Below are 12,240 nucleotides of genomic sequence, written 5' to 3'. Positions count from 1 at the left end.
TAAAATATAAAACAAATGACAAACAATATGAAAAACATTATTAGAAAAACTGCAAGGCTTGAACCAATAATTAAATAAAACAACACTACAATAAAATTAATATTTTTGTAATGCTGAACACTGTTCACACTTAATGCTACAAGATTTTGATATTGAGCTATTATTGATTGTGCATGTTTTTTTTTTTTTACGTGGCCTTGAAAAGTAGCTTTTTCCTCCTGAAAATAAAACTATATTATAATCCTATAGAATGTATGAATTTTTACTAAAGAGAAATGTCTAAGTCTTCTGCCTCTAATTCACTTATGACTGGAATTCACAAATTAGCTGGAGATATCAATGGTAATTTTTTTTTTTCTCCCTAATCTATTAGTCTTTTCTAGACTGTGCAATAGTTTGTAATTGGTCTTCATTTTTGAGGTTGAAAATTGTCACCTTATAAGTTATTGAAGCAAAGTGAAAATGAATCCATTGTTTTCTGTGTTCATCGAAAAAAATTTTTTTTTTTTTTTTTTTTAAGGCTCATTATGCAATTATGAACAACCCATCAAGGCAGCCTCTTCCCATTAATGTGGCCTTCAGGTAAGATGATACATTGTGCAATAAGAAATAAATCCATTGATAATAAAGAATTCTTTCTTTCAAATTATCTAAATAATTGATAATTTGAAATGAATGATTCTTATCTAAATTTCATATTCAAATTTAAAATTTACTGTATAATTTGTGAATCTTGAAATTTGTTTACTTGATTTCTGATCTTAAAGATACAAAGTGAAGTATATCTGCTTTTGCGATAGAGCCCATGTTGTATGTCAGTTGTGAACAAAGTCTATTGTAAAGTAAAGAAACCCAAAAGATTCATATTTTACAACAGATGAATCTAATCTGTTTTCATTACATATAAAAATTTGTATTCATTACATGTAAAAAAGACAACTACAATCTATTCTCGGATTTTAATGAGATTTAAATTAGAAGCTATAAAATTGAGGTAAATCTTAATATATAAATACATCATAAATTTTTACTTATAGTAATTTTTTTTTTTTTTTTTTTTTAACTTTAATCCAATCGTGTTTAAATGATATTCCATGTTAATGTTTGGACATTTTTCCTTGCTTTCTTATATCTCATCAAATTTATAGACTATTTTAAGAAATTTAATCAATACCTTCATAAATTTAAACCAGATGTTAGAATATTTTACATCTGAGCATGTCCAGTCCATTTTCTAAAAGCTTAAATTTTTATGTTTGATAAAAATCGATCACACCCCATGCTCGTTAAATTTTTTTTTTTTTTTTTTTTTCTGGCTTTAATTTTAAACTTATTTTTTGTCCATAAACATTTAAACAAATTGCCTTTCAATGTTTTCACTCTAGTGGAAATCTGTATACATTTCTAATTGATGTTGATCAGTGGTACAATAAAAAAAATATGCAATACATATGTTAAAAAGTATTTCATTTCTAATTTTTTTTTTTTTTATCTTGTTTTGCTTTGTTACAAAAAACATTTTCCGTACTTATTTCAATAAAGTTTTGCAAATGTTTTCTATTTAGGCGTTGTCTTCAGCTGTTGGCTGCCGGTTTCTTCCTGCCCGGCTCCGTTGGCATCACGGATCCATGTGAACAGGGCACGGTGCGGGTACACACGGTTATGACCTTAGAACAGCAGGTATGTATGATACTCTCGTGTTGTTTAATATAATTTCTGAATGCCATTTGCCGCATCTTATTTGTCATACCTTATTTGTTTTTAGGATCAAGTTTGCTTCACTGCTCAGACTCTTCTGAGAGTGCTCAGTCATGGTGGCTTCCGACAGATCTTGGGATTAGAGGGCAATTCAAGTGAGTATTCATTTCTTTTTTGTTATTTTATTTTAAAAACCTTTTTGCTGGCATGTGTTAAGCCGTCTTTAGAAATTTACTTTCAACTAACCTATCTTTGATGGCGAGATCTTTGTTAATCCCTTTCTCGAGTTCACTCCTATCACTTCCTCCTATACTTTCCTTGTCCTTTCCCAAGCTTTCTACATTTACTCAAGAACTTTAGTCCATTTTTTCAAAGTGGTCATATCATCGTCATCAATCACTTTCATCAATCGATTACTGTGCACACTGATACCTGATAGACTTTCTTGACAGCAAGAAAAAAAATAAAGCTTTCTCCAAATCAACAAAATATAGGTGCTTTTTCTTACCAAGATATTTGTTTTATAATAAATTTTGCATTAATGATATCACCTAAAACTGCATTTAATCTATGCTTACTTCAATTTGGAATTTGCTACTAAATTATCTCAACTATTGAATTTTGCCGGCAAAGGATTGGGGATACTAAAATTGTAGAGAGGTGGGAGGGTAACTTTGTAAAACTAAGTGAACGTGTGTGTCTGTGTACATTTCTCTACGCAATAACTCTGTTAATTTTAAGTCTACAGACTTGAGATTTGGGAAAATCTTTGTAATCTGTTTCCGGGCAGAAATCTTACTGTTAAGGGGGTCAAAGTTCAATGATTTGACCTTTGAGAACCCTTACTAGTGTGTGTATATATATATATATATATATATATATATATATATAAAGTGAAAATGTCTGACTACATAAGTGGTATTGAGATTTGGAAAAAAAAAATTGATCGGTTTTCGACCAGAAATTTGGCTATCAAGGAGTCAAAGTTCAACGATTTGACCTTTGAAAACTCTACTAAACTCCTCCGTCAATTTTGGGTCTAAACACTTGAAATTTTAAATGCAGGTTTCTTGAACATAGATAAAACTTTTTAATTTGATTTGAGCCTCAATAAATAAATGTTAAGGTATCAAAATAGGGATCATAGTTAACAAAATTGACCTCTGCAGTCTCTACCAAATTACTCAGCCAATTTCTGGTCTAAACATTTGAAATTTTACATAAAGGGTATTCAGAAATAGGGCAACCTTAATCGGTTTAGGTTAAAAATTTGAGTTGTCTAGCAAACTACTCAGTCAATTTTGGGTCTAAACATTTGAAATTTATACGTAACGGGTATTCAGACATGCAGCAAGCATTTTAATCAGTTTTGGGGCGAAAATTTGATTGCCAAAAGGTCAAAGTTGAAAGAGTTGACCTTTTCAGATTCTACCAAATTTCTCTGCCAATTTCACTTGAAATTTTAGATATAGGGAACTTGGACATGGTAAAACTTTATTTTGATTTGAGACCAAAATAAATGTTAAGGGGTCAAAATTGGAGTCAAATTTTAAAAAAAATTACCTCTGTGGTCTCTACAAAATTACTCAGACAAATTTTGGTGTAAACATCTTACATAAAGTGTATTCACACATAGGGCAAGTTATGAACAGTATATAGGAGTCAAGCCGGGCTGAACTGCTAGTTTATATTAAAAGTGAATCTTGTGAACTTTAATTCCTTAATTTGTAAGTTGATATTTTTTTAGTTTTTTCATCTGCCATGTATAAAAAAAATATGAAGTTTGATTTTTCACTTTCTAGGTGAAAATAGTTAGCCTTTTGTTTTTTATAATTATTTTTAGGCATTGCTACAGAGATGAGCGTTTGGGAAGGAGTTGTCGTCACACCATCTGATAAGGCTTATGAAAAGCCAGAAAAGAAAGATGAAGAAGAAGAAACTGAGGAAGGAGGTGAAGAAGAAGGCATGGAAACATCTGAAGCCCAATAACTCTGGTATGTCGGCTTTTTTTAAGAAATGATCTACTTGATAAGTGGTTCTTAATCAAAAAATTGTTCCCCATTATATTTTTGGTTATGTTTTATCACCTGAACATCATGCATTTTACATATTTCTTACGAGTTTTACTAACCAAAGCTATGTTGTACTCGCATAAAATACTGCATTTTACATATTTCTTACGAGTTTTACTAACCAAAGCTATGTTGTACTCGCATAAAATACTGCATTTTACATATTTCTTACGAGTTTTACTAACCAAAGCTATGTTGTACTCGCATAAAATACTGCATTTTACATATTTCTTACGAGTTTTACTAACCAAAGCTATGTTGTACTCGCATAAAATACTGCATTTTACATATTTCTTACGAGTTTTACTAACCAAAGCTATGTTGTACTCGCATAAAATACTGCATTTTACATATTTCTTACGAGTTTTACTAATCCAAAGCTATGTTGTACTCGCATAAAATACTGCATTTTACATATTTCTTACGAGTTTTACTAACCAAAGCTATGTTGTACTCGCATAAAATACTGCATTTTACATATTTCTTACGAGTTTTACTAACCAAAGCTATGTTGTACTCGCATAAAATACTGCATTTTACATATTTCTTACGAGTTTTACTAACCAAAGCTATGTTGTACTCGCATAAAATACTGCATTTTACATATTTCTTACGAGTTTTACTAACCAAAGCTATGTTGTACTTGCATAAAATACTGCATTTTACATATTTCTTACGAGTTTTACTAACCAAAGCTATGTTGTACTCGCATAAAATACTGCATTTTACATATTTCTTACGAGTTTTACTAATCCAAAGCTATGTTGTACTCGCATAAAATACTGCATTTTACATATTTCTTACGAGTTTTACTAATCCAAAGCTATGTTGTACTCGCATAAAATACTGCATTTTACATATTTCTTACGAGTTTTACTAATCCAAAGCTATGTTGTACTCGCATAAAATACTGCATTTTACATATTTCTTACGAGTTTTACTAATCCAAAGCTATGTTGTACTCGCATAAAATACTGCATTTTACATATTTCTTACGAGTTTTACTAATCCAAAGCTATGTTGTACTCGCATAAAATACTGCATTTTACATATTTCTTACGAGTTTTACTAATCCAAAGCTATGTTGTACTCGCATAAAATACTGCATTTTACATATTTCTTACGAGTTTTACTAATCCAAAGCTATGTTGTACTCGCATAAAATACTGCATTTTACATATTTCTTACGAGTTTTACTAATCCAAAGCTATGTTGTACTCGCATAAAATACTGCATTTTACATATTTCTTACGAGTTTTACTAACCAAAGCTATGTTGTACTCGCATAAAATACTGCATTTTACATATTTCTTACGAGTTTTACTAACCAAAGCTATGTTGTACTCGCATAAAATACTGCATTTTACATATTTCTTACGAGTTTTACTAACCAAAGCTATGTTGTACTCGCATAAAATACTGCATTTTACATATTTCTTACGAGTTTTACTAATCCAAAGCTATGTTGTACTCACATAAAATACTGCATTTTACATATTTCTTACGAGTTTTACTAATCCAAAGCTATGTTGTACTCGCATAAAATACTGCATTTTACATATTTCTTACGAGTTTTACTAATCCAAAGCTATGTTGTACTCGCATAAAATACTGCATTTTACATATTTCTTACGAGTTTTACTAATCCAAAGCTATGTTGTACTCGCATAAAATACTGCATTTTACATATTTCTTACGAGTTTTACTAATCCAAAGCTATGTTGTACTCGCATAAAATACTGCATTTTACAACCTCAAAACTGTTTTATGAAACTGATTATAAAGATTGTCTATTTGTTAACACAACTGTTTGAAATTTATTTGAAAAAAGTAAAATGATTGTTTTGCAAGGATTTTTCATTGAAATAAATTTTAAATGTAAATTTTTGTAATTATCTTATGTTCAACCAGTCATAAAAAATTTATAAAAATTACTTTTTCTTTTCTGTTCCAGGTGACTTAATCTCCTGCTGCCTGAGTGTGACCATTTGAAGTCATAGTTGACAACTCATCAATGTTTCTCCTCCTCTCCTCCACCATCATTTAATTCATTTCCAAAAATAAACATTTTAGTTCATTTTATCATCTTGCTTTTTTTTCTCTTTAATAAAAAATTTTTTTCTTTTCAGAAAAAAAAAAAAAAAAAAAATTATCTGCCAAAAACTATAATTTTCATTCAATTAAAATCGTGCGAAAAATGAAACAAATTTAATGACAAATTAAAAGTAAAATGTGACTAAATCTTGCCTTGGCATGAAATAACTGCATTTGAAACTCCTGTGATTTGTTTGCCAAGCAGTCATTTGTAAGATAAAAAGGTATCCAGTATTTAGAATATATTTCCAGTCCATTTTAAAATATGATAGTGAGAGAGGAAAAATGAGGTTGATATGAAGAGAAAAAGATTTGTGCAATTGAAACATTTTGCTAGTGTTGCTTCAATGAGTTTCTCAAACATTTTGACAATTGTGCCACTAAAGATTTTTCAGTTCATTACATAAGCTGCATCAAATGAATAGGTTATCTGGTTTGACTTGAAAATCTTTCCAGAATTTGATTGGATGAGAACTTGTGACAGTGGGACGAAAATTTGTGGTGACAGATGCAGTGTCTGAAAAGCTGGCGACCATAGTGTGGAGAAATACCAGACGGAGATAAGCTTCCAAACCCGGTGGAAAGGCTCTTGTCTTGCGGGATGGATCATTCATCCCTCAGTTGGTGCATCATAGCTTTCTTGGATTACTGATTTTAAGTGGAACATGATGGTAAATACATTGAATGGGATTATGCAGGAATTACTGGTAAGGATTCAGATAATTCGTAGAACTGCTAAAATGCTGGAAGTTATTGCAACGAAGTAACGTGGACAATTATGGCTATGACATCAGCATCTTTTCAATGGCAATGTGGTGGGACTTTTCTCTATGTGAATGGCTCAATAGGGACAAATTTCACGAAACATCATGTAGGATTGGTATAACATTCTTGGAGAGTATGGTTGCACGCACTTTTTTTTTTTTACGGCATATTCAGGTTATTTAATGCCGAATCCAGTGATTTTGAAGAATCATTTTTTTAATAGAGAATGTTTGTTTTTTTGTATTGGCTTCTATTTAACCCATAGTTGGGACCCTAACAGGTACTACCACTCTGGGTCAGAGTGGACCTGGGAGCAATGGCAATTAAAGGGTGGCTCTACACTCCCTAAAGCCCGCAAGCTGGGGCCTCACCATTGAATATAGTTTAATGTCATATCTAGGACCGTTGTATAAAGGGTTCTTTTTAGAATTTTTATAAAGACTTTTTTTTTTTAGATATGAGAGTATGGTGATTTAAATATATCCTTGTTTTAAATCTTTTGATATATTTTCAGTTCTTTTAGGAATTTAAAGATATTTTCTGCATCGTTGTATTTGAATAGGTTTTTCATATTATTAGCGTTGAAGAGGAGGTTTGTTCTTAGGTTAGTGCTTTGCATTCTATAAGGATGTGTATAACTGTAAGAGGTGTTTGGCATGTGTTGCATTTTGGTTGTAGTTCTTTTTTCAGAATAAAGGAGTGTGAGGTTGGTGTGTCCTATACGAAGGCGGGATAGGACAACTTGTTCTTCCTGGATTTTGTAAGGATGGGGGTGTATTCGTTTACTTTGGTTTTTATTTGAAATAGTTTGTTGTAGGTGTTTGGATTCCATTCCTGTTGCCATTTATTTTGAAGAAACTCTTTTTTTAGGCTTCAGGTCTATGAATGTTTTTTTTTTATATTATCTGGGGTTAGTTTTTTTATATTATCTGGGGTTAGTTTTTTTATATTATCTGGGGTTAGTTTTTTTATATTATCTGGGGTTAGTTTTTTTATATTATCTGGGGTTAGTTTTTTTATATTATCTGGGGTTAGTTTGAGGGCAGATTTTGCTGCTCTATCAGCTTTTTCATTACCTTTTTCACCAATGTGGCCAGGGGTCCAACATAAGAGAATTTCTTTATTGTTGGCCATAGTGTTTAGATTACATATGAGTTTTACTATAAGGGGCTTTTCCAATCTTTTATTTTTCAGTGATTCTAGAACTGATCGTGAGTCCGATAGTATAATAAATTTTTGGTAACTGCTGTTGTGGATGATTTCAAGAGCTAGATTTATGGTGTAAGCTTCAGCTGAAAATATAGAACTTTCTGATGGTAGTGCTTTCTTTAGGGTTTTTATGTTTGATACCGCTACGCAGGCTGTTCTTTCTTTGTCTTTTAGATCTGTCAGTGTATATAAGGTGATGTTTTGGGTATTTTTTGAGAATGTTATAAATTTCCTCTTGATAAATGCTTGGATGTGTTTTTGCTTTTTGAAGTTCTTTTAGGCTAAGGTTTACGTTTGGAGTTTTTATTTTCCATGGAGGGATGTTTGGAATTAGATAGTTATGTATGTTAGTAGTGGTTATTTTGGTTTCTTTGAGTATAGAGTCCATTCTTAGCCCAAATGGTTTTGTTTTTTTCATTACTTTCGAATAGGTATTTGTATTTAGGGTTGAAGATGTTTTCCTAGGCTGGGTTTGATTTTTAGATAGTATTGGCGAGCTAGTTTTTCAGTTCGAATTTGAGGTGGATATTCGTTTGCCTCTACAAATAAGCTCTCTACGGGTGATGTTCTGAAAGCTAGTATCAGTCTTATGCTTCCGTGGTGGATTGGGTCTAATTTTTTTAAATATGATTTTCTTGCTGCTCTGTATATAAAGCAAGTGTAGTCTAATTGGGAGCGGATGAGGTATTTGTATATTTTATGAAGGGTTTGTTGATCTGCTCCCCACTTTGTGTGTGCAACCACTCTGAGGAGTTGAAGGGTGTTATTGCATTTGCGTCTTAGATAGTTTGTTGATCTGCTCCCCACTTTGTGTGTGCAACCACTCTGAGGAGTTGAAGGGTGTTATTGCATTTGCGTCTTAGATAGTTTGTTGATCTGCTCCCCACTTTGTGTGTGCAACCACTCTGAGGAGTTGAAGGGTGTTATTGCATTTGCGTCTTAGATAGTTTGTTGATCTGCTCCCCACTTTGTGTGTGCAACCACTCTGAGGAGTTGAAGGGTGTTATTGCATTTGCGTCTTAGATAGTTTGTTGATCTGCTCCCCACTTTGTGTGTGCAACCACTCTGAGGAGTTGAAGGGTGTTATTGCATTTGCGTCTTAGATAGTTTGTTGATCTGCTCCCCACTTTGTGTGTGCAACCACTCTGAGGAGTTGAAGGGTGTTATTGCATTTGCGTCTTAGATAGTTTGTTGATCTGCTCCCCACTTTGTGTGTGCAACCACTCTGAGGAGTTGAAGGGTGTTATTGCATTTGCGTCTTAGATAGTTTGTTGATCTGCTCCCCACTTTGTGTGTGCAACCACTCTGAGGAGTTGAAGGGTGTTATTGCATTTGCGTCTTAGATAGTTTGTTGATCTGCTCCCCACTTTGTGTGTGCAACCACTCTGAGGAGTTGAAGGGTGTTATTGCATTTGCGTCTTAGATAGTTTGTTGATCTGCTCCCCACTTTGTGTGTGCAACCACTCTGAGGAGTTGAAGGGTGTTATTGCATTTGCGTCTTAGATAGTTTGTTGATCTGCTCCCCACTTTGTGTGTGCAACCACTCTGAGGAGTTGAAGGGTGTTATTGCATTTGCGTCTTAGATAGTTTTTGTGTGGTATAAAATTTAGTGTTTTACCAAACATGACTCCAAGAAATTTGTATTGGTTGACTACAGGTATGATATTTCCTTCTAGTTTAAGGACTGGGTCATTATGTATTTTCCTAATAGGGCAGAAATGAACACATTGAGTTTTAGATTTAGAGAAGCTGAATCCATTGTTGATTCGATTTAAGTTTAATTGTAAGGTCCTTTCCAGGGAATGGATGTGGTGGGATCTGTAACTGATGACAAAGTCATCGACATAGAGTGCGCTATCAATTGCAGGAGTAAGGTTTTGGATAATTTTATTGATTTTTATTGCAAATAATGTGGATAGGATACTTCCTTGAGGTATGCCTTCTGTTAAATTTTGGTTGTTTCATAAGGTTGTTCCTATTCTGACTTTAAAGTTTCTTGTGCAAAGGAAGTTTTTAATGAATAATGCCAATCGTCCTCTTATGCCTAAGTCTTGGATGTCTTTTATGATACCATACCTCCAAGTGGTATCGTATGCTTTCTCTATATTGAAAAAAAAATAGTTATCATGTGTTGTTTTTTTATGAAGGCTTATCTTATAAGGGTTTCTAGTCTGGTTATTTGATCGATTGTGCCTCTTTTTTTGCGAAATCCTGTTTGTATATTTGTAATTAGGTTGTTTATCTCTAGGTGCAATATTAATCTTTGGTTGGCTATTCGTTCCAGGGTTTTACAAAGGTAACTTGTTAAGGCGATGGGTCTATAATTCTGGGGGTTGGAGGAGTCTTTTCCAGTTTTTGGTATTGGGATGATTATCATTTCTTTCCATATTTCTGGGAATAGATTGTTTTCCCATATATTGTTGAGGACATTTAGATTCTTCTGGTAGTTGTTTTAAGAATTTGTTGTGAATCTTATCGGGGCCAACTGCTATGTTGTGGGATTTTTTTATTGAGTTGATTAATTCTTCGGGGGAGATTAATTCGTTGTATGTTTCATGGTTGTCTGAGGATAAGTTTAGTTTTGTTTTTCAGCGTTGTACTTTATTTTTTGGAATTTTGGGTTGATTTGAGTTCTTAGCAAACTGTTTAGCTAGTGAGTCTATCTGTTTTTTTTTTTTTTTATGTAATTAGTGTGTTGTCTACTGATAAATGTTTAATGGGGTTCATTTTTTTTTTTTTTTTTTTTTTTGTCCCCTGACATACTTCTTAGAATGTTCCAGACTAATTTTTGATTTTGTGGAGAAGTTTAACTCGCTTACATATTTTTGCCAGGATGTTCTTTTAGCTTCTTTATTAGTTTTCCGGGCTATTGCTTTGATATTTAAAAGTGATTAAATTTTGTTTGGTAGGTTCTGTTTGGAATTTTCTTAAGGCTTTGCGTCATAGTTTGATGGCTTCTTGATATTCTTTGGTGTACCATGGTTTGTTGCGTTTATATGGAGAAGATTTGAAAGGGATACATTTTTCAGTGATTGTAGTTAGTTTGTTGGTGAAGTCTTCAATGTTTTGAATGTTTTCATTTGTATTGAGGTGTTTTGAGCATAATTTCTTGTATTTTTCCCAGTTTGCTTTTTTTAGTTTCTTCTTCCAGGGGGACTTTCAAATTTTCAAGTATTATAGGAAAGTGGTCGCTTCCACAAGTGTCATTGTACGTTGACCATAAAAAGTCCATTAAAATTGACAGCTCACATAAGGTCAGGTCTATTGCTGAGTTTTTGCCGGAGGTTGGGCATAGGTATGTTGGAGTTTGTTGAATATATATAAATTATTATTGTTAATGAGTTTTTCCAGGAGTTCGCCTTTCTGGTTGGTTTCGTTGCTACCCCATATTGGATTGTGGGAGTTAGTCTCCAAGTAGGATGAAGGGTGTGGGTAGTTGCCTTATGATATTTTGAAGTTCATTCTCTTTTAATTTTTGGTTTGGGGGGATGTAGATGGAATAAATATTGATTTGTTTATGTAGAGTGACTTTAATTGCTATTGCTTGAAAGTTAGTTTTAAGTTCTAAGTGGCTGTGTGGTATATCATTTCTGATTAAAATGGAAATACCACCTGAAGTGCGGAGATCAGTATTTTTTATGTAGTTGAATTGTTGGTATTTATTTAGGTTTATTTTTTATTTGTCTTTGAGGAAAGTTTCCTGTAAACAAATAACAGCTGGGTTTAACTTTGAAAGTTGGTGTAGTTCTGTTTGCTTTTATGCCTCTGCAGTTCCACTGAATAATTGTGTTGGTCATTGTTGTGTTTTTATTGTTTGATTTTTGTGGGGGAGTGTTGTTTTAGAGGTCCATATATTTAGGTCTCTCTGTTTCTTGAGTTTATATTTATTTATTTTTTTGTTTTTTTATTTTATTTTTTTTGTTCACGTCTCCATCTCATTGGATGTGGAAGGTGTGTCTCTTGTTTGTGTTTCATTTGGCAGGTTTTGCTGAGTTTTTTTCTTTTGTTTTGGTCTGGGGCTTTTGGATTTGCTCCGTTTTTACATGTTCTTCCTGACTTACTGTTTCAATTAATTCATACTTATTTTCTTTTTTAATTAATAGAATTTCTGTTTTTGGTTTGTTTGGCATTTTGGGAGGAGATTTTGTGTTTTCCTGTTTTGTTTCCATTTCTTCTGATACTGTATGTTTATGGTCTGTTTTTGTTCTAGTTCATGATTTAGATCTTTCACGTAAGTTTAATTGTGGTTTTTGTTGATGAGTTTCTTTTTTATTCTTTGGAATTTGTGTTTGGTTTTGGTTATTTAGTTGAGTTTTTGAGTATGTTAGTATTTGTTTTGTTTTTTGTTTTTTTTAAGGGTTTCAATTAAATTTGTGAGTTCAGAGATCAATTTGTTAAGTAC

At 32.6% G+C, this 12,240-nt stretch overlaps 1 protein-coding gene across 3 annotated transcripts in view; it reads left to right on the top strand.

Annotated features, from left to right (window-relative positions):
* LOC145267169 (interleukin enhancer-binding factor 2 homolog) overlaps positions 1-5,852 on the top strand; it is a 38,476-nt gene extending 32,624 nt beyond the window's left edge. For all 3 annotated transcript variants that reach the window (XM_080123221.1, XM_080123223.1, XM_080123222.1), the window contains exons 11-15: positions 521-582; positions 1,566-1,680; positions 1,766-1,853; positions 3,542-3,692; positions 5,725-5,852. In XM_080123221.1, coding sequence (XP_079979347.1) covers positions 521-582; positions 1,566-1,680; positions 1,766-1,853; positions 3,542-3,687 — 411 coding nt within the window. In that variant the 3' untranslated portion in view covers positions 3,688-3,692; positions 5,725-5,852. The remainder of the gene's footprint in view (positions 1-520; positions 583-1,565; positions 1,681-1,765; positions 1,854-3,541; positions 3,693-5,724) is intronic.
* Positions 5,853-12,240: the final 6,388 nt, after the last annotated feature.

Source organism: Euprymna scolopes, chromosome 42 (genome assembly GCF_053919585.1).
Source record: "Euprymna scolopes isolate OS-2025 chromosome 42, ASM5391958v1, whole genome shotgun sequence".
Taxonomy (NCBI): domain Eukaryota; kingdom Metazoa; phylum Mollusca; class Cephalopoda; order Sepiida; family Sepiolidae; genus Euprymna; species Euprymna scolopes.
This window is presented reverse-complemented; position numbering and strand designations above follow the sequence as displayed.